This window comes from Crocodylus siamensis, chromosome 14, assembly GCF_052110815.1.
Source record: "Crocodylus siamensis isolate JL-2025a chromosome 14, ASM5211081v1, whole genome shotgun sequence".
Classification (NCBI taxonomy): domain Eukaryota; kingdom Metazoa; phylum Chordata; order Crocodylia; family Crocodylidae; genus Crocodylus; species Crocodylus siamensis.
Genome location: NC_143408.1, coordinates 5,228,967 through 5,251,756, shown reverse-complemented (window position 1 = coordinate 5,251,756; position 22,790 = coordinate 5,228,967). Strand labels below are relative to the sequence as shown.

General features: G+C 51.8%; 1 protein-coding gene across 1 annotated transcript; it reads right to left on the bottom strand.

Annotated features, from left to right (window-relative positions):
- Positions 1-1,814: 1,814 nt before the first annotated feature.
- Positions 1,815-18,130, bottom strand: MAP2K2 (mitogen-activated protein kinase kinase 2). Its single transcript, XM_090027351.1, has 11 exons — positions 17,898-18,130; positions 16,189-16,399; positions 14,251-14,397; positions 13,475-13,552; positions 12,747-12,798; positions 12,525-12,649; positions 11,010-11,223; positions 9,765-9,829; positions 8,735-8,796; positions 7,323-7,368; positions 1,815-6,402 (listed from the first exon to the last, which is right to left on the bottom strand). Exons 1-11 carry the CDS (start codon positions 17,981-17,983, stop codon positions 6,292-6,294), a joined length of 1,197 nt encoding a protein of 398 aa, XP_089883477.1. The 5' UTR covers positions 17,984-18,130; the 3' UTR covers positions 1,815-6,291.
- Positions 18,131-22,790: the final 4,660 nt, after the last annotated feature.

Below are 22,790 nucleotides of genomic sequence, written 5' to 3'. Positions count from 1 at the left end.
GAAGGAGCCCAGAGCAGGCCAGGTCCAGGAGCACTGCATGCGGCAGAGGCTGTGGTGGGGCAGAGGAGCTGCATGTCCCCCAGTAGCCCAATAGGCAGGTGGGGGAGTGAGAAGAAAGCCAGGTGGGTTCTGCTGAGACTTCATCCACATCAAACCTTGCTTGGGAAACATCTCAAGTCTGAATCCACACCAGCTCCAATCAGTCATGGGTTGGGGTCTCGACAGACTGCTCAGTGCCCAGACAGGGCAGGAGTCCCTCAGCCAGAGCCTGCAGCTCGGACAGACAGGAGAGTGGGAGAAAACATGTTCTTCTACAAAACAGGGAGCTGAAGGCCGAGAAAGGGACCTGCTCAAGGCCACATGGGGAGGTTGTGGCAGATTGTGCAGCTGAATGTGGCTGCCCTGGCTCCTAGGCCAGTGCCCAGGCACAAGATCATCCTCTGCTCCCCACCCTACCCCCACAACAGTTCCTGCCATCGTGGCATCCTTCCCTGCCTCTACAATCTTGCCTTCACCTTTACTGCCAGCTTATTCCCCAGCAATTTTTAGACTGCTCCCCCTGCAGCTTTGCATCAAGGCTGCCCTTCTCTCCACCAACCCCAATGCACCCCTAAGAACCAGCTGCCTGCTCAGGGATCATCCCAGGTTTCCCTCCCCCTCCAGCACAGTGGTGCAACCCTGCAGTCCCGACTGATACTGCTCAAGCTTTGAGTTCATGTGTGGCTGGCATGAGTGGGTAAGAAGTGGTCAGACTGGATGAGGGCAAGTCCCTTTGCCCTACAAGCAACAACACTTGGCAGTCATGGCATATTGTGGGCAAGGGCATCTCTGTACCCCCAGCTGCTGGGAGCTCCAGGGCATACTGCTTCCCTGCCCAGACTCAGGGGGAAAACTCCCCCCTGGGCTGGGATTTTACTGTCTGGTTTTAACACCAAAGCAAGGAGGGGAGAGTTCTTCATTAGGTCTGTGGCTGGCTTGCTCCACAGGGCAACGAGCCTGTCCTGTTCCAGTCCAACCAGCAATTGCCATGCACCTCCCGAGGACCCCAGACATAGCAGGCCTCCACGGGTAGAAATCAACCATTGCAATCGCTTCCCCAGCTCATGCCTTCTTTGGGACAGTTTTGAGTCAGGAGGGGGCTTCCGGACATCTACGATAGGGTTTCACTGGGCTGTTGTTTGGAAGAGGAGTGGGGGTAACCCCTTCCTGGGCTTGCAGACAGGCAGGGAGCCCTGGCCCATTCATAATGGAAAAGAAACCCCAATTTTCTTGCTGTATTTAGCCAAAAACAAATGTAAGGAAAAAGTCTTCCCCAGCCATTCCCCCAGGGGAGGTGACTAGAGGGCTTTCCCAGGCACTGTTCTGCCCTCTCCAGCACACACACTGTGCATGTCCAACCACAGAGTTTAGCGGAAAAAGTCCCTCTTACTTTGACACACTATTGATCATATCCTGAGTTTGAGACCTACAGGCTTCCAGTCACTCAGCTCCCTCGCCCACCCCAGCGCGATGCAGTCAGGTGGCAGGCAGCTCAGTGAACCGATTAGCTCGCCTCACCACTTACGAGATTAAGATATGAAATCCCACAAGAGCTGTTCTTGCAACAGCTCTACTTTCTTTAGAGGAACCCCATCTACCTCTAGACTCCTGTGTCCAGCAGCAGCTGCGACCAGCTGCTTCCAAGACCTATGATTCACCTAAGGGGCAGCTATGGTACTCCCTGCCTGTACAAGACGTCACTTCCCAACTTCCTCCTCTTCCGGTTCAATAGGGAAAACGTGCCTGGAAAAAAATAAAGAGGGGAAAAAGGCCTGTAAAGTAAAGTGCCATTTATTTATTTTTTCCATGATGAAAATATCGAGTTAAAAAAAACTGCACCAACAAAATGCTCAAGACACTTCCTCTTTCACCTCCAAAAAAAAAAAAAAAATCAAGCGCGAAAGCAAGAACAAAAACAAAATATCCTAAAGCTTTTCAACTGCAGAACTCCCTACCAATCATTTAAATAAAGAGGCCAAAAACATACAACCCCCTCCCCCCCCCCCGTCCCAGAGCCTCACGGTTCATACAGGACCAGAAAAAACAAAACAAAACAAATCCAGTAGAGTCATCTAGAGCACAGGATCTCACCATTTAAATTTCTTTTTAATGAACCCAAACACTTTGTATAATACATTCAGTCCTCAAGAATTACCAGATTTGATGGACTAGAAGAATTCTCCAGGAAAGGCAAAAGGGGCAGTGGAAAAAAAGAGGGTAGTTGTGCTACCTTCTGCAATGTGGCAGAGGGACCTTCAGATTCAATCTCACAAATGCCAGCCTGTGGCCATGGACAAGCTACTCCTCTGGTGGCTAAATGGTTTTCATCCTGCTTTATGATTACGTGTGGCAGGTAGACATAGCCCTACATGCAATTTTTTTGCATGCTGGAGTGAAATCTTGGGCAAGCTTGGAGGAGAAGCCTCAAAGAAGCCCTTGCCTGTCTTCCCAGTGTCTACCAGGGAAATTGGAAAGGGCTCTCAGATGCTAGAGCTTGACCCCCAGCTCCCCCCAGGTAAGAACCTGCTTCCCTGCACCAGGGGACTGGCTACCCAGAGAGCCCATACTGGAGAGCATCTTATTGGATCAAAGCTGATAACTCCAGGGTTAAAAATAAAGGCCTTCAAAATGTAAAAATGACATCAGTGCTTGAGCCACTGGTACTATTTGAAAAAATAAGCACAATCCACTATATATAGAATTTTTTTTGATATTTTTCTTCCTTTTTTTTTTTCTTTTTAAACACCCAGCATATCTGAACCACAATCAGCAGCATGAAATGCATCTATGGGGGAGGGGGTGGAACCTCCCCCTCATTACATTATTAGATCGTGTCAATCTACAAGTTGAGACGCTTGATTCGCCCTTCATCAAGAGGATGGGCTCTGCACTGGACAGACACAGCCTAGGCTTGGCTTTGCCCGATGCACCTTCCCTTTCAGGTAGATGTGGTCAGTGCCTCCCAGAGCTCGAAGGAAAAAGAATGGGGGAGGGGGAGGATTGAAGGAGGGGGAAGGGGAGTGCTTGATACACCTGCTGCCTGCCCCCAGGATGAGCCCACTCCAGAAGCAGAGCTCGCAGAAACAGCTCTTCAATCCTCGCAAAACTGGCTCCCCTCATCCCGAATCCCTCAGCAGAGTTCACGATGGACCTGCGCAGCCATCATGGGCTGGCTGAAGTTGTTCCTCTAACAGCCACGCGAGGAGGCAAGGGCTAAGGCCGAGCCTCCGACTGCCATAAGCCAAGGCATCGGCCTGACGAGACAAGGTTCCCAGACTCCAGCTCAACGGACTAGCACAAGCAGCCGCAGAGCACATGCAGAAGGGCATGAGTCATGCCTGTGGCTTGTTCAGCAGGACAAGAGAGGGGAGACATGACAACTGGTGAACCCCACAGCTGAATGGGCTCCATCCAATGCCCCCGAGATCCATACCAACACTGTTCCACTCATGTCATCAGACCCAAGCCTTTCCTTGCTCCTGCCGAACTGAGACATACCTTTCCTTCACTACACTACAGAGGTAGCTTGAGGGGAGCAAGATTCAACAAGGGGAGTTGGCCCTGCTGGGGCACGGCCAGTGGAGCCTGCTGGCCTTTCCCTGGAGAAAAACAGGAACAGGATCTGCCCGAGAGAGAATGGAGAGATGCTTAGAGGAAAACAAGGACATAGTGCTGTGAGCTGCAAGGCCTAGTGCAGCACATTTGGGCTTAGCCTTTGCAGCTGTTTGAGCAGCAAAAGCCATTGCCTTCCCCATCAAGTTGCTTGCTCAGCCACCTGTAGAGGCTCTGGAAGCACTTGCAAACACAGCAGTTCACCCTTTCCGCAGATGCGGAGGGCCTAAGACCTTCCCAAAGGCAGAAAGCGATGTTACCAACTTGGGGCAAGACGCTGCTGCCATTTTGGCAGTGAGGAAGGACCATCAGACTCTGGATCTTCCTAGGCCAGTAGCCAATGCACACATGGAATCATTGGCCCAACTGGAACCCTGCTTTGCTGGGGGATGTGGTCTTTACTGGCAGGAAGGGGGCAAGTGTTACACCCCAAGCAGCAGACCCTCTGCACTCGTAAGATCTAATGAGGTCTTGTGGAGTCACTTCAGTGAGCCGCATCCCTGTGTGCCCTGCACCAAGGTGATCTGAAGCTGTTAATATGATTGAGGGTGCACATGCCAGATTCTGCAAAGGTGCAGGTTGTTCTCAGCTTGACACCCTGAGATGGCATCTTCACCTCTCAGAGGATCTGCTGAGTATGCAAGATGCTTGGAGGAACCGAAGGTCTCTCCCCTACCAGAGGGGAAGGAGAGCACAGAGGGGAGACAACATCAAGGTGGGAAGGGGACACCCTACTCCCATCCAAACCAAAGAAAATTAGGCACCTCCCTTGTCCTTGGGACACTGTCCCCAGAAATCTGTTTTGGGCTTGATCCATCTGGAAGCCTTCTTCCTCCTCGCAGCACTGCACTGCATCCCATCAGGGAGGTCTGAGCCACATCTACCTGCACCTTGAAAGTTTGTCTGCTGAACGCACAGCTGCACTGTTCAGAACTAGCTACTCAAATACCATGAGACCAAGTGGGTGAGACAGGAACAATCCAGATTCTGGCCACGTGATGAGGGAAGGTCACAGGTGCAAGGCCCCATGGCAAGGCCAAGGGGCTGTGGGGGTGGGGAGAGAAATCAGTGCTGGGAGAGAACCAGATCAACATGACACCTATACAATGAGCAGGCAGCTTGGGAGAGTCTTCAGATGGTTCACAAACTGGGTGACAGTAGAAAACGGCTCCATTTCTTTGGGATTTGGGGTGTCTCACTCACTCCCTCCCTCCTCAAAGGCAGTTTCTACAACTCCTTTACCCTGCCTTAGCCCCCCAGAGATGGTCTTCTCTGGCCAGTGGAGCAGAGCATGTATGCCACAAATACATCAGCTGCGTCTGAAGGGTGCTAAGAGTTGGCATGCTCTTGGGATGCTGCATGATTCACTCTTGGTGCAGCAAGTTGAGGTGAAGAATGATCAGGGCTTGGCTTCCTGGGGCCAGCAGGGAGTGAACCACTCTAGTCACACCACCTCAGCTGCAGGCTGGCTGAAGAGAAATGCAGGCTTCCCCCTGAGGCACTGACAGAAGGGTGCTTCATTTCACAGTGTCCAAGAGCAGGAAGGCAACACAGCAGCTGCTGTTCTTGGAAGGAGCTGCTTTCCCCAACATTAATCTGGTGGGCACAAGTCATGTGAGCATCACCTCAATGCATGGGACACCAGCCTTGCCCCAGGGCGACAACAATGGGCTCAGAGGCGCTTCTCTTCCTCAGCAAGCAAACAGCTTGGCTTGGTAAGCCAGCAGCCTAAGATGGCACCTGGACTTCCAGTGTATAATTTCCAATATGCTTTGACCTGCTGTATTTTTAAAAGTAGGATCTCCATCGCCCGTCCCCCACCCTTAGAGGCAGAAGAAAGGACAGAGCAACTTGGGTTGCTAGAAAATAACCGTCCGACACACAGAAAACCAAAGAATCTTAAAACTATATGAAGAAAAAGAGATGTGGATATTCCCCCTCCAGTCCTTGTTCCACCCTCTGGCGAGGCTCAAACCGCATATCAGACTGAAAGCCAGGAGGGTGGGGGAGAATTCACTGACTCTTCCCCAACAAAGCTAAAAATACGACCCAAACCTATTCCTTGCTCTTGCAGCACACCTGCCAACGTCGCCAACACAAACCCTAAGCATCTACCAAGCACAACACCTTCACCTCCTTTGCTTGCTTTGCTCTGCCAATGCACGTGAGACCACTGTAGCACTCGGTAACCCCACAGGCCCTCAAGTCCAGCCATTCTGCATCAGCAGCTGCCTCCATTTCCAGTTCTTTGGTGTCTACACCAGTCACTTTCCAGCCTGCCCCGAAACCAAGCAGCAGAAGAAGTATGAGATCACTGAGCTCCCCCTGACCCTGCCACCCCTCCACCCCACCTTTAACCCAAGTGAACAGGCTTCAGAAAAGACAACGGAAGCAGCAGCATATTTCCCAAGTGTCAGAAACTCCAGAGACCGCAGCACGCTCGAGCATGGGTACAGAAAGAACACAGCCGAGGGCAAGCAAGCTGAGGTCTGTGACGGGTTAGCAGGATGGATGCTTTGCCGCCTGGGAGCAAGGCGAGAGAGGGGCGGCAGAGGGAGAAGGCGGTTCGGTCTTCTACGGAAGGGCAGGAGATGGTGTCAGACAGGCAGACGTATGGACACAAGGCAGCTCGCTTGGCCATCACATGGCCGTGCGGGTGGGTGTGCTGGGCTGGTTTAGCCGCAGCGTCTTGCACAGCCAGCCAGCAAAATCCACTTCTTCCACCTCTGAGCGCTTGATGAAGGTGTGGTTCTGAAAGGAAAATAAGGCCATGTAAAGGGCACGTGCAGCAGAGCCAAGCTGCAGTTCCCAGGCCTCCCCCACCTCACCAGCCACTACCTGGACCTGCTCCACTGCCAGGCTCTGCCTCCCACAGTCACCAAGAACAGACTGGGCAGCGACACCCAACATCAACACTCTGGAGCGATTACATAAGCTGAGGCTACAGCTGATCCTTTGGCTAAGACTGTTAATAGCGGGCCAGGGCACATTGTGAGTGCCCACCAGGGACCCATCTTCTCCTGCCCAATGGGGCAAAGCCAGGAGGTTTGTGGAACACACTGGACCCAAGCAGGTCCCTCCCACCAGCCAGTCCTGGCTGGCACAAGGACATTGCTAGGGACTGGGTCCAATATACTTGTGCTGCAGTGGCAGCTCCTTGCTGATGTTAGGCCACATGTGCAGTGCTGGCTTGGGAATGTGGCCCATTCTCGGGCCACAGAAGCCGGCAATTTGTATGGATTTCTAAGCATTTCTACCAGGCAGCCAGGTGTAAGTGGGGGTGCAGCCATATGGATATCCAAGTGGCTCATTCCATGTGCAGAGACGTTGGATGCAGGACCTCAGCCAGCCACCCAAACCAAACCACCCTCTGACATGACGAAAGCAGTGCCTGGTTGCAACGCAGCCAGTGCAGGACAGTGAAGCGGCTGTAGCTCCAGGCACTGACCAGAAACAAGCCGAGCTGAGCTCCTCAGGCAGCAGCTGCTTCTTGCACTGACTGCAGGGTCAAAATGTAATGCTCAAAACCTGCTCCCCACTTCCCCAGGACTGGGGTGCAGCAAGTGGGATGGGATAGATGTCTGTGCCCTGGGAGTGCTGCTCACAAGGGGGGGTACCTGGCCCACTATGCCAACCTGGCACTGCCCCCATTCCCCCTGAGCCCCACTTACCATCAGCATCTTCAGATCGGCCCTTTCAGCTGGATTTTTAATTAAGCTGAAATCAGAAGCGGGAAAAAAGGATGGGTCCTGGTCAGACACTGACTACTTGCAGACCAGCCCCTGGCTAAGTCATTTGGATGTCACTGAGAGCTGCCTTCAGTGCATCTAAACCCCTTAGATTCCATCACCTCTCAGAGAAGGCCCTGTGTGTGCTGATTGGACTGGGCAGACTTTTTCACAAATCCTAGAGGTCAGAGAGAGCATCCTCAGTTGCCAAAGGACAAATCTGCACCCAGATCAACCCACTACCCAGTCACCGTATACAGGCTGGACAGCAGGACCAAACACTGGGGGAACTGGACAAGAATACCTATTTCTAAAAACCCAGCTCCCACTGGGACCCCAAGGTGCAGCCCCTTCTAGGGGCGTTGGACCAGCCACTCACCCCAGCTAGAAAGTGAAGCAACTAGCGATGCATGAGACCAGCCCAGAATGTCCAGATGCCTTATTTGAAGGAACTACAGTTCAGTCACTCTGAAATCAGGCCTTCCTGCAGCATCCCAAGAAAGGCACCCAACACCCGATGACCTCAAAATCATTATTCATAGTGGAAAGTTCAGGCCTCACAGGCTGTAGTGCTTGGCTCAAAAACAAAGCATATTCGTGGGCAAACCAGGACCAGTGGGTCTCGACTCATGCCTGCTAATTATGATGTCACCTCATCACGTTTGTCTGATGTGGGGGTCTTCAACTCAACTTTCAAAGATACTGCTTGACTGACCCCTCCCACTGATGGACTCGAGCCATGATAATTATCGGTTCCTCTAAATGAAAGCCAGATGTAGGATCCCCTATGGCTATTCCTGGTCGCTAACCCACACTATGCTAGCTAAATTAATGCTACCGTGGCTTTGCTTACTGGTGGCTGCAATTGCACCTTCTTTAAGGTGCTAAACAACCCAGACCCTCCACAGCAGATGTTAGCAAGGGACCCATCAAACACCCAGAAAACAAAGTCTAATCACAGGGACTGACTAGGTGGCTCAGGGGACTGGTAATGGGCTACAAGGACTTCCATCTGTTAGGTCACCAGGTCCAACACAAGCCATGCTGGTGGTAGTGCAGCACAGCATAGCTAGTCATTTCTCACCAGCTATTTTTGTGGCCCAAGCAAAATGAATGGGTGGTTTAAGTCCATTTAGGAAGACAAACAACTCTATTATAGAAGCGGCCAGCACAACTCAGAGTGATCACACCGAGTGGATCACAGTGGCCGAGGCCAGGACCTCCATGTCAGAATGCAGGTAGAGAAACCTCTCCTGCTACTGCTGCCAGCACTGGAGCAAACACTCCCATCTCCAGGCCTGTCCTGCCAACGCCAGACTCAGGCTCTAGACTGACCTGCACACAGAGACCCTTACCATTTATTTACAAACTCCTGGAAGTCTTGCGTGAAAACTCCGTGCGGCAGCTTGGGAGGTGGCTGGGGAAGAAAGCAGAAGGATTTTCCATATCAGAGCTCTCTTACCCACTTCCCCTTAAAAAAAACCAAAAAAATCACTGGTCACTGCTCCCTCCTAGCATCTACCCACTCTGGTGGTATGTGGCAGAAGGTGTGCAAGGAGCTGAGAAGGGAAATTTCTGCCCTCCCTCTGGGTTTAGCACTGCCCACTTGACTCAGAACACAGGGGCTGTCTGCTTTGGAAGTACTGCCATGAGATGGAGTCCAGCATGCCAGGATCAGTGCCCTGATCCAACACGGCAGCTCCCAGCTCCAAAGCAGATGGAACTAACTGAGAACAGTCTGGAGAGCTGGTTGGGTGACAACTCATGTCCTCTCAAATGGGAAAGCTACTGTTTCTACAGACTAGCTCTGCCTCCTTTGTGCAACAGACTGCTGCTGTAAGACCACAGACTGTAACTTACCTTTGGCTTTGCCAAAGAGATTATTTAAAATGAAAGGTTTAAATGCATCAGAAAAAAAGATTTAGGATTTGGTCAGTTTCTAAACCCCTTATTTTGCTCTCCACTGACTGAGCCAGCCTTGTGCTCAGAAGGCTGGAAGGACCGTAGTCTCCTATGCAGGACTGTGTATTCTTCACAGACTGCCAAAAGGGTTTGTGCAGTGGCTGACTACTGAAGAAATAGTTCATTGGGTTCAAGGGCTTCCCTTTTCCTCTCCCCTTTCAAGGAGATTGCAAGCCCCAATGCCGGGGCATTTTAGGCTTTAATGCAGAAAGGGAAAGATAAAATGGGGAAAGGAGAAAAGAGATCCAACACAGCAAGAGAGAGAGGATTCTATTGAATTTTTCCCTTTCCATTAACATTTTATCAGATGACTACAAGAGGATTTTAAGCCTATCCTGAGTCAGGAGACCCCAGGGGTAAACCTGACTAAAATCCATGAGTCAGAGGGGTCACAGTTCTGAGAAAACCTCTGTCCATACCCACCTCATTAACAATATAGTCCAGCAGTTCAAAGATAGCCATGGCAGGCCGGCTGTCCATCCCGTGGCCTGAGAGACGAAGTGGACAAAAGGAGGGTAAGACATTGTGCAAACAGTTGAGGGATTTTCTTAGCATAAACAGAATGTGCCATGAGCTGAGACTCTAAGGAAACACAAGTAAGTCAGCAAGCACTGAGTTTCTAAAATCCATGTTTTTGACCTTTATGGTTTAATCTGCTTCTGCCAAGTCACTGATTCACTTTGTGGCTGCGAGCATTTGGAGAATGCAGAGCCATCTGGCTTGGCAGACTGAAAGTAAGCTAGGAAGCCTTTTGCCTCCAAGTCAGTGGCTCAAACCCAGGCTGCCTCAATAACCCCATGTATTTATTTGTAGATCTATGCAAGGCTGATCTGGGGGGGGGGGGGGGGCGGGGGAGGTCTCAGTTTGGCTGTCAGCAAAACTACATTCATCTCCACACACAACTGGCCCCTTTGTTAGCCAGGCCATTGGAGACCTGGAACTAAGTGGGCCACTACAAGTGACTTGCACTGAGAGACAACACCTTCAAATCAGAGGCCAGGCACATAAGCAGGATACAAATGCTTACCCTGCTGCCTGTGCTATACTGAACCAAGGCTAAGCAGAGCACTTGACTCGAGGGCCATGTCTCTGGCACTAAGTCTACATGACTCACACCCAAAAGGACCATTTAAAACAGGCAGCAAAGCATCTTGGCAGAAGGCACAAACTTCCAGCTCTAATTCTGCACCTGGGAAGGTCAAGAACTCCAGAAACAGCCAGAAGGATTTGCAGGGCTCAAGTGATACACCCTGAACGAACATGATCTTGGGAAAGTGCCAGGCACCTGAACTCCAAACATCAGGCCCTTCAAAGTGCCTCTAGCTGATCCTGCAGAAGCACCAATCAGGTGAAAAAACTGATGCCTTAATACACATCCCAGCTTAGTAGGCAACTTCACGCAGGGAGGGTGCAAGAACTACAAGAGTACAAGTTTGTGATGGATCCTGATGCTGGTGCTTTTACAGACTGAGCTGTTCTGCAGAGCAAACTCCTGCTGGAAGTACTGTTACAAGTCAGCAACTCCATGCCAAAAGCTCAGATGTAGAGAAGCAATGGAATCCAGTCAGTGGTTCTAAATCACTATGCATGTCTAACCCAGCCCCACAAGTAAAACATTCAAACCGCCCATTCCACTGGATACTGACTGATTTCAAACACAACTCTTACCGCTGACTGGGCGTCCTGGGGGTCTGGGCCGTGGCGAGATGCTGTGGGTTTCTCCCTCTGCCCCATCTACCATGGGACGCCCAAATATTGCTTCCAGTTCCTTAGAGTCCGGTGGGGGGATGGGGTACCTTCCTATAGACAGCTCCACAAGGGACAGACCCATGCTCCAGATATCCGACTGAACTGAGTAATGAGTGCCTTGCAACCGCTCCGGCTGTAAGGAGGAGTCACAGAAAGGGGTCTTGATAAGACTGATTCTCAGAGAAGGTCACCATGAAAGGGACTCTGCTCGCTGGAAGTAATTCCCAGCCACAGCACATGACTGCAGAGAAACTGCATCATAGGGAGAGATGCAAGTGACTTCCTGCATTAATTAGATGTTTAAGTGAACCAGATAAAAAACTGTAAATCTCTCCCCCTTCTCCCAGTGCTTTGCTCTTTCAGGTTGAAGAGCTGGCTCTTGCAAACCATGCTCTTTTCCTTTCAGGGCTGATCAACAACAGGGAAAAGCTGCTTGAGAAGATTCACTGTGTCCCCTTTATAAACCGGAATCCTCCAAGGGCCTTCAACTCCTGAAATGAGTCAGAAGCATCAGTAAGCTCAGAAAAACGTGTGCAGAAAAAAGGGTGAGGGGGGGAGTTCCCCCTTTGCAGAAAAGGGTGAGGGGGGGAGTTCCCCCTTTGCAGAAAAGTCACTTACACACCAAAGCTAATCCTATACTTTCACTGGAAGCTACACTTGAGTAGCATTTACATTCTATTATGGTCAGAACAGCGACTGTCACAGCCTGCATGCACAGGGGACATTCTATTATTTATTTTAAGTCATCATGGTCTTAATATAACTGTACTTTAAGAACAGCAGCTCCCAAAATATAAAGGGGACCAGAGTTAAGGATAGAATTGCAGGCCAAGAGGCCCCCTAATAACCAACTGCTTTTGTCACAGCTGCTGTAGCACAAGGAGCACTGAGTAAACTGTTACACAGGATACACTGTTCTCCTGCTTTGACTTGCTCCGAAAGATCAGATGAAGGGGAAAAAAACCCCTCTGTCCTTTTATAATTCAGTTTGCATATCTGATGCTTTAGATCTAATTCTCCATTTGCCTGCAGTCTTGGCACCACCAACTTGAACGATCTGAAGCATTTTGCTCAGGTGGACGTGCCTGCACAAGGGCAAGGTGATAGAGAACTCAAGAGGCATTTCATGTGGTTATATTAGTCTCTCCTGACCAGCTGTTTGAGTTTTTCTTGCCACACAGACTGGAGAAGGAAAATATAGTGAATGTGGTTGTAGGATGGCAGCTACAAATTGACCACTACTCACATGGGCATAGCTTGTAGTTCTTGCAGAGAAGGGTCCAATAGCAGGAGTATTACAAATGAGGTTTAGCATGCATGGTGAAGCTGGGGGTAAATCTAGACACCAGGTGCAAATACTTGGGTTCTGGAGGGTGTGACATGTCCCTTCTACCCACAGACTTCATTCAAAAGTAGAAGAGAAAAGGTGCTTACAGACATATAGGATCGTGTTCCCACAAAAGAATTTGCCATGGAGTCGATGAGCTGGCCACTAACCCCAAAGTCACACAACTTGATTTCTCCCCGAGAATTGACCAGGATGTTAGAAGGTTTCACATCTGAGAATAGGAGAGAGGAACATATTAAGCACAAGGCTAGGTAAAAATAATCCACGGCTCCTGGTGGCAGAAGTTATTTTTTGATTCTCCCTCTCACCTCGGTGCATGATCTGATGCTTCTCTCGGAGATAAGCTAAACCTCGCAGAACCTACAATAAACCAAAAGACAAAGTCACTTTGCACAATCCTGTGACAGTGACAGGAAAGCCTCCCTTTAGCAACTAAATGTTGCAGTTCTTGAAGTAACCATCACACACCAGAGCAAACAACAGTTGCAAATTACACCCATTCTTCTCGGGGATGCAACTTTCTAATCCCACTATGTTACATCAGAAATACCTGCTTTACTGGCAGAACTGTAGGTTTGTACAAGGCTTCATATCTGCACATGTTCATGCTACACTTTATGGTTTGTGAGGGATGATTTAGATAAGGATGATCCTGCCTCAGGCAGGGAGTTGGACTAGATAACCTCTGGAAGTCCTTTCCAGCCTTACTCCTCTGACTCAGGAGGCTGGGGATGCACTGAAGGGTCTGAAACATACTTCCTTCCCATCTCTCGGTTATGTTTTCATGTCATACTAGAGATGGGTGGAAAAACCTACTAATTCAGGTTCAAGGTCCACCATGTCTACCAAGACAACATCATCCTCCGATATATGAGGTAAGACATTCACAGGGTAAAACAAGTATACCAGCATGTTTTGGGAGACTGACAGTATAAGGTCAGACTGGTATGCACTGCCAGTTACTGTATCTTCTGAGATCCCCTAGATCTTCTCTTCCCATCTGCCCATAAGTGAGCACCGGTAAAGGGATACTTACTGCTATGCTGACTTTTCCTAAGATCTCCTCAGGAATTCTTTTGGCTTCTTTCAAGACCTGATCCAAGGAGCCACCATCCTACATTCAGAGTAGAGAGATTAGCAGCCACACACCAAGCACCGGCACAAACGGCCTCACAGGTCTTCTTCAGCTCCAGACTCTATGACCAGGCACCTCTAGCCAGGATAAGGAGGACCCAAACAGCACACCACATTTTGGTTGTCCTGTCAGTACCCTCAGATTTCCCTGCCCTCAGAGAAAGGAAGAGACCTCTGGTGATTACCACAGCTGGGTGGTCAGAGGACAAGGTCCATCTCCTGTTTCCCACTTCATCTTAGTTACCAAAAATTCTGTTCTAACAGCACCTTCTGCCAAGTTAGCTTATCGTCACATGGTCAGCACAGTTCCCCTATGTCCAGCTGTCAATTCCAAGGCAATGCTGGCTGAAAAGATTTCGCCCTCCCTCCCCTGCCAAATACAGCAGAAGATGCACGTTGCATTTCATGCTGAATTCTGTTCGGTGGAGGTTTGCAACACTTCCTCTTGGCTGGACCCCAAAGCCTTTGCTTCCGCTTTCCAGCAACTCAATTTCTTTCTGAGATGCCCAGACAGGGCTGTGCACTCCTAGACAGCTCCGCTCCACTGCAGGCGTCCCACACAAGATGACTTTTTGACTGTCAGCAAAGAACTGGGACACTCCCCCTCTGCCCACACAGCCCAGAGTGCCATGGCTCAGTGCAGCAGCAGCTTAAAAGGCAGAGGGAATCTAGACTCACCATGTGCTCCATGCAGATACTGATTTCCCCATCACTGTAGAAGGCTCCATAGAAACCCACAATGTATGGTGAGTTACACTCATGAAGGACCTGCAGCTCGCGGATAATCTGATTACGAATGGCAGGTTTGATTTCTAAATGAATCAGCTGCAGAGAAAGACAAATCAAGATGCAGAGTCACAAAGCAGTATGAATGTCACCTGGGGTAGGGGAAGGCGGAAAAAAAAGGGGGAGCTTGAAAGAGCTCTACTTTATCTCGGGCTGGGAAGACACTGAACTGTCTGGACAACTTCCTGATTTCTACATGGCACAGAAAATGCAAATGAGGGCAGTAGTCACCTGTGTAGAGGTAACGCAAAATATGAAGCAGAAAGACAACCTAGACCTAGCCTGCTAGTGATGCTAATCATCTGACACAAGAAAAGCCAGCTCTGCAAGTGCTCAACAAGTATCCTGTACCAGAGCAACCAGGGTAGGTAGGTATCACGCCTGCAACTTGGAACAGGGAGTGGTGGGAAAATTACAGCAGCTGCATCATTCCTAGGGCTCCAAGGAGGGCCAGTTTTATAGGCATATATTGCTTGGAAGGGGAGCCCCAAGTGCTGGAAAAGCAAGTCACTCCAGCATGGCAGCCATTATCATGACAACTCCCATCATTCCACAGGGGGTGACAAGGAAGGGCCACGCCAGATTTAAGGCCTTGAAATGCTCAAGCATCTCCTAGACTTTGGAGCTTTGACCACATGTGCATCAATTTTCACATTCAAGGCACCCTGCCAACTCCACCGCTCCCAAGTCAGGTGCTACACTGGAAGCCCAGACAGTCCCTGGGACATGCTGGCTCATCAGGCTCAGAGGATTTTACCTTGTGCTTTCAAAATTCAACCCCACAGATTAGGAAGCTGTAGAATTTCAAGCATGTCTCAGTGCAGCTCCATCTAATCTGGCAAAAAATGTCTTGTTTTTTCCTCAAGTGTTGCCTTGTTTTTGATGGGCAGATAATCCATCCCAGTTTCATTCTCAGGCATGAGTTGTGGGGGGAGGAGGAGGGAATACAGGTGGGGCTGGGATGGTAAATGATGTCAGCAAAATGGCAAGGCTGCTCAGAACAAGCTTTTAGGATTAACAGTCAGCTAAACTGAGAAAGGAGGGCTTGGGGCAGGAAGATGTCTTTAATTTGTGGCTGCCTACGAACTAATTCACCAGGGCCTACTTTTAAAGACCCCTCTGCTCTGCCAGCCAACTGCACTTCTTTCTGCAGGTTTTGCCAACTATTGCCATTCATTAGCTGTGACCTGCACCTGCCTAGATTGCAAGATTGCTACATGCTTCATTCGATTTGGCCAAGCTGGTTAAGCGTAGCTCTAGTGAAAAAAGAAAATTACGGTTTTGACTCGAGGTGTTCGAGACACCACATGGGTTTTGACAAACAGAGCAACTCGCATCCCAGGAGCTCATGCTGCAAGCGAGAAAGGACTGGATCACGCACAGGAGAGGGCATGAAAGAGCCTCAGCTCTGTGCCATGCTATCAAGCTAGCTCAGGTCAGTATGAACAGAAATTTAGTGCCAACAGAGGCCTGGTGACTAACAGGAGTGTGAAGCACCTCAGTGCCCTTGCTGGGGGACTAGTGCCCATGTCACACATGTTATTCTGATGGCACTTTCTGCAGTAAGGCCAAGGAGACTGAACTGTTTGCTCACCTCACAGGCAGATCCTCCACTAAGCACAGAGCTGCTGCCTGGGCAGCATCTGCTCTAAGGACAGCCATAAGACTTGGTCTCTAAGGCTGACCATCAGGCATCTCTGCCCAGAAAGAAACTCTGTTGAGGAGAAAGGGGTAACCCAGAAGACCCTGCAGTTGAACGCTGCCTGCAAGCCACCCTGCCTCTCCTGCTCAGCGCCAATGAGGCCAATCCGCCCCCTGCCCATTCTGTACCTTCCGTGCCATGATGAGTCCTGAGGGCTTGTGCTGTACTTTGGTGACCACCCCGCCATTGCCAGCTCCCAGCTCCGAGATCCTCTCAAAGTCATCATCCTTCAGCTCCCCAACCTTGGCTTTCTGGGTGAGAAAAGCCTCGAGCCGTTTCTTTTGCTGCTCATCTAATTCCAATTCCTCCAGTTTCTTCTGGAGGTCTACGAGGTTGGCTCTAGTACAGCAACAGGGACAAAAAAGCAGGGGTGGGGGAAGAAAAAAAAGCTTTAGCACTTGCTAGGCTTCTGCCAGAGGATTCATTTGGTCTCTACCACCCATAGACAGGGGCAAACTGGATACGTGGCTGTTCACTAGCTGTACAAGATACTAGGAAGCCTGGCGGAGTCTAAGAACAAAATCCCCAAACCCTTTGCCACTGGACCTGCCTGGCATCACTGGTGGGGAAAAGGAAGCTCAGATGAAAGCTTCTCTTGTTTGCACTTAAGGCAGAACCCCCAACATGGCAGCCAGGCTAACCAGGCTAATGACTTTAGGAAGGATGAGGCCATGGCGCATCTCCAAGGGACAGGGGGAGATGAATGATGATACAGCTTACACCCATCTCCTCCCCAGCTCCGTTTCCTGCTGTCTGCCACTGGGGTAAACCTGTGAAATCAGAGGGCATGGTTAAACCCTACCAGGCGGCCCCATGACAGCAGCTGCCTGTGGGGGAGCCGGGCTGGGGAGGGGGTGTTCTCCATGCCAGCAGCCCCTCCCCTCCACACCAGGATCATGTAACATGAGAAGAGCTTTCCCTGAGACCATGTAAATCCCCACAGCCTGCTGAGGCCCCTCAAGGCCCTGCCCAAAATACCACCCTTCCCTGTACCCAGGGGGGACTGGGCTCTAATACCACGGGTGAGGACCTGCCTGAGACCAGCCGCCCGGGCCTTGGCCATCATGGGCCCACGAGCACAGGATCAGCACCGACAGAAAGGCCTCAGCGCCCTGCCGGCCCCAGCTTTGCACCATGGCGATGTCTCCCCCAGCCTGGGGTGTCCCCAGCAGGCACCGGCACACACACACGTGCGTGTGCACACCCACACGCTACCACATGCACAGACAAAAGCACCCGCAAACACATGAAGGCATGCACTGGCATAAACACCCCCGTACACACACACAGACCTGTGCACACATGAACACAGACACTTGCACAAGCACAGTCACAGACGTAAGCACCCCTACATACCCAGGCATGCAAGCACATACACAAACACCCGCACACGTGCACGAGCACTCACGCAAACACACCTGGGCGCATGGACCTACACCCGAACGCATGAGAAAATACCCCTGTGCGGGCACAGACAGGAGCACCCATGCACATGCAGGCACCCCAGCACACACACAGGAACACCCACGCACACGTGCACAGGCACACAGGGGCACGTGCACAGGCACACACACACACTGTCACATGCAGCCGTGTGGGCAGACATGAGCACCCACCCCCACACAGAAACATGCACGGGCCCACGCGCGCGCACGCACACACACACACACACACACACACGGGGGCACGTACACACGACCCTGGGTGCGCACACACACACACGCACACACAGGGGCGCACACAGAGAGGGAGACACACATGGGCGCACACACGGACGGACACGCGCCCGCTCCCCCCGGGCGGGCCAGGCCCCGGTGCCGCCGCCCCCCCCACTCACTCGGCGGCGCCGTCCGGGCTCGGCCCCTCGGCGATGGCCGGGGCGATGTTGAGCGCCGGCAGCACCGGCTTGCGCTTCGCCGGCATCGCGGGGCTAGCGGGGCCCCCGCCGCATCGCCCCGCCCCAGCCCCGCCCCGCGCCGCACCGCCGCCCCCAGCCCGCGCGGCCCAACGGCCCCAACGGCCGATCCCCGCAGCTCAGGCCGCGGCGTCCACGGGGGGCGGGGCGCGGGGCCAAATCTCGCGAGAGCGCGGCGCGCGGGGGGCGGGGCCGCAGGTGAGGTGACGGCAGGGGCGGGGCCGCAGGTGAGGGGGCGGGGCTTGCTGGCAGTTTCTCCCAGAGCAGGGTCGCGACCCCAGTGGCCCCAGAGCTGGGCTGGGGTCTGGAAAGCCTGGGCGCTGCTGGCCTGCCCAAATCCGCAGGGCAAATGACGGTGCCAGAATACAACCCATAATACTAATGATCCGGAGCAGTGGCAGAGCCTGCCCTAGTCCCCCGGGCCCTGACCCATTTTATGCCCTCACCCCGTCCTTAGCCTGACCCAGGCTAACCCATCCCTGCCTTTTCTCTCCTAGGCGCCGCATGGGATCTGGTGACGAAGGGGACGAGATGGTGCCATTTCGCCAATCAAAGGGCACGGGCAGCCTTCAGCCTCCATAAACACGGGACATTCAAATTAGTGGCGCTCGTGATTTCACCCAGCAAGCCTGATAACGGTGCCTGGGTACCAGCTCCAGCTGGTGGCCTGCCAGGTTCTGCTCTTCGATGTGATCAAAACAATAGAAACCTCAGCCCAAACCAGACATGCATTTCACTCCTTCCAGCAAACACGGCAGCATCGTCTCTCTCAACGGCGGCCTCCGTATATAGAGATCACCCTGTCCTGGAACTGAAGCGCCCGGGCCTGTGGCAGCCTGCAGCATGGAGGGGCTGGTGGAGGCCTGCTTGGTCTACAACTACACCAAAATGATCTGCAGTTGAGTTCAGTGGACTTACTTTGCTGATTCACTGATCTATTGATTTACATCAGCAAAGTGGGAGGAGAATCAGGCCTCTCCTGTTTGCTCTTGAACTCTCTTCTCTATGGAGACTCCCCTTTGGGGACCTGAGAAGTTACAAGTATCCGGGTTGTAGCCATACTGGTCTAAAGGAAAAAGCAATCAGGGTATCACCTGTGCCATGAGCCCTGACTGAGCAGTTACTGTGAATCTGGCCCTCTAGAAATAGCATCAGAGACCTTTTACATTTCAGATCGTTGGTAAAAAAAATCTTGGTTTCACATCTGGTTTGATACAGAGGTTAGTTTTATTTCATAGACTTCATCGACATTAGGGCTGGAAGGGACCTCACAAGATCATTGAGTCCAACCCCCTGCCCCAGAGGCAGGAAGTCAGCAAGGGTCAAATGATCCCAGCAAGATAGGCATTCAAATGTATCTCAAGAACAGAGACTATTCCAGGCCTTGGGGGCTCAGGCAGTACAGAAGTTTAGATGCAGGTGTCTTTACAATCAAGTACCCAAGAACCTATTGTTCATAGATTTCATAGATATTAGGGCTGGAAGGGACCTCGCAAGATTATTGGATCCAGCCCTATGCCCAAGTATGTATTACAAAATAACCCGACTTATTTATTGAGGGGTGGGCTTAAACCACTGGATAAATGAGGATCTGGGGAGTGCAGCCTCATCAGCCTCATTCAGCTGGTTTTCAGCCCATTGGGAAACTGGAGGCCCTTTCTGCTGTGCTCAGGTACTCAAGGGGTAATGAAAATGACAGAAACCCTTCTAAGATGCAGCTGCTTCTGGGCTGGACACACAAGCTGCAGATCAGCGCACAACAACACTATGCAACAGTGCAGGACAGGATTCCTGGAGGAATAGTGTCCACTAGAATTTTCTCCCCTGCCTCTCTCATTCTCTCGGGGTGACTGGAAGCACCTTGAATCACAACACTGTGATCCATAATGAGATCTGTGCTTCTGAATATTATTGATCGCGTCTGCCCTACCGAGGCACCCCAGCAGTGCTGCTTAAACTCCCAAAGTCCTGGCCCAGCCTGCACTGGACTCTGCAGCACATGGGACACTGGTTGTCCCCACGTCCTGAGTAAGAGTTTGGAAAGGCTTCCCACTGCTGTTCTGACCAGATCCTTGGGCTCGTGCATGCTATGGCAGCTGTTCTTTGCTAGGCTGCCTCCTACGGAGGGGGGAGATGAAGCATGAGATCTTTGCCCCAGGTGTCCAGGGGCTCCTAGCTGCGGTGGGGAGTTATAAACTACTTCCCCCAGGACATTACTCAGAGGAGAGCCGTGGTGCGTCAGAGCAGGAGCAGTCAGCACACAGGGGAAAAAGGTTGAAGTCACTGTATTTTGTCTAGCCCCTTGTGCGCCTCCAGGTTCCCACCCGGTATCAGCTCCAATGCTGTCGCTTCAACCTTCCACCACAGCTTTGCATCACAGCTTCTTCCAAAGCATCTTGTCTCTGCAGGGCAGCTCTGGGGCAGATTGTCTGGCCTGAAGGGGACACCCCAAGCAACACTGCCACTGCTGATCTTGGCTTCAGCTCCAAAACAGTCCAGAGCAGGGCTCTGAAGCAGGGAGAGCAGATTCTGAAACAAGACAGTACAAGAAACTCCCCCCAAGTCTGCATCGTCCCTGCCCAGCAGCCGCTGGAGGGCTGGGTTCACCGGAGCATGGGGATTCAGCCCCCAGTGGCACCCAAGCCCCTGCTGCTCCTTTGCAGCCCAGTCCTGCACTTCGCTCAGCATCTCCAGTGAGGCATCAAGTGGCTGCAGCTCCTGTGATACCTCATGAGCACTCGGCCTCCTGTGAGATCACACTGGCAACGCCCGGTCAGAGAGCATAGTGCAGTAGAGGCATCCAGCAGACCTGGCACATGTGGCTGTGCCTCAGCTACCCCTTGCACCACACCTCTGTCACGAGGCTTCTCACTTCCTTGGGCTGCAAGATCATCCTACTGGGGGCTTGAGATCCACGCGGGGCCTCTTTTGGCTGGAGAGAGTGTCTGCTGCTTCTTGCATGGTGGGGCCTCAGCCCCCAAGGATGTTTCTATGTTTTATGTTGCTTCCTCCTAGCACAGGTCTCTTCTGGGAAGCAAAGGGCTGGACTGGCTGGGGGAACTGACTAGTGCTTTAATTACACGCCCAGCAATGTAACTGCTCAGACTCTAGATTTATACCCACTGGCTGATGCTTCTGATGCCTTCATGCTGTGTGATCTGATGGGGAGCCAAGAGAAGCACTGTGACTGGAGCTTCTGGGGTCTGACTTAAAGGTATCTGTGTGTGGTCACTGGAAGTGCTTCTGGGCAGGCATTTTTGCCCCCATGTGCCAAGAAGGGCAAGCTGGCTAATACCAAGTGAACAGTGCCTGCAATCTGCCAGCGTAGCCCTGACGTGCTGCCTGCTGCAGCATGCTGCGACATCCCTTCCCCACTCAGGAAGCTCATTCTGCAGCCCTATCTCTGCACCTGGGTGTCATTAATAAACCTAATCTCAGAGCACCCTGATGACCGGGGATTGTTATCTCCCTTTTCCAAGCATGAGGCTGCAGTGCCCAGGGACTTGTCCAAGGTCACTCAGGAAGTGTGTCGCAATGCTAGAAAATTAACCTATGTTTCCTGTATGCAAGGCCATGCCTATACCCCCAAGCCTTCCTTCCTTTGCCCTGGCCCTAGCTTGCTGCTCTGGCCTTGAGGGCAGAGTGTGGCACCCACCCTTCAGCTTAAGTCCTTGGCTGGCATGAACAAGCACAGCTCCATCCAAGCCCATGACATTTCACCAGTTTCTCCCCATGGAGGAGCTGACCCCAGGTACCTGGAGTCTCGGGTGGCAGCAACCGCCTCTTGATGGGCAGGCAGTTGCAACCATCTCTCTAATCCAGGCCATATCGCTCCAGGTTCCCCCAGGTAATACCTGGACCTCTGCCTTTCCAGTGGCATTAACCAGAGGCAGTCTATTCACACGAATCAGCCAGATGTAGAACCGAGCGTTCCAGCCCAGAGGGGTCTGTGAAGTTCTGCCCATGCGGACTGGCTCGTCTGATTTCCAGTGTGCCCATCTCCTTATCTTCTGGGTGATTTGGCATGCGTACTTGCAGAGAGAGCAGCCCTGGCACTGAAACAAGCCATGGTAGAGCTCCGGAGTGGCTGTAGCCTGGACGCAACAGAGTCCAGTGGCTTGATTCTGCTTTCTGCTGTAAATCTGGATTAAAGCTGATGGAGAAGCAATGAGAGGAGCAAGCAGATGGAGGCCCGAGGACTTGAGCTTCACCTATTCCAGTTGCTTGTGCAGGGTATAACCCAGGTTTAGTGGTGGGGAGGAGAGGGTCTCAAAGTGTTTCAAGAGGGCGTTTTCCCCTGTCCTCATTCCCCAGGGGGAGATGCTGAGCTACAGAGGGTCTGTGCTTTGGACCAATGTGTCATGCAGCAAACAAGTGGTGGATCTGGGAGCAGACCCCAGGCATCCGGGCTGCTTACTCTGACCTCAAGAGACTGGAAAGGGCACGTGTGTGTTGGGTAGGATGAGATGAGACAAAGAGTCCAAAGAAACCTTCCGAGCAGCCAGGAATGTTTCAGACGCCTATAAAATGTGACGCACCGGTCTAAAAAAAGGGGAAATCGCCCCTAGAAGTGGGTGAGAGGTCATGGCAAGACTAACCAGGGGGACTTTGCACCCCTGGTCCAGCGCCACCCTGGATTGGAGAAGGACAAAAACATTCGGGTAATAGTTACCCAGGTCAGGCCAGTCCTTACAGTGTGGGCTCCCCCTCCTTGGGCTGTCAATCACGGCGGATCCCCAATCAGAACCAGGAGGGTTTTGCAATCCTTGATGCTATTTCTGCTCAGTTGGAGTTTAAACTTTGTCACTGAGTGGA

Coding starts and splice junctions, on each gene's coding strand:
- MAP2K2 (XM_090027351.1), bottom strand. CDS start 17,983: ATGCCGGCGAAGCGCAAGCCGGTGCTGCCGGCGCTCAACATCGCCCCG. Junction 8,797..9,764: donor TGGACTATATTGTTAATGAG/GTGGGTATGGAC, acceptor TTTCTTCCCCAG/CCACCTCCCAAGCTGCCGCA. Junction 7,369..8,734: donor CAGGAGTTTGTAAATAAATG/GTAAGGGTCTCT, acceptor TTCTGATTTCAG/CTTAATTAAAAATCCAGCTG.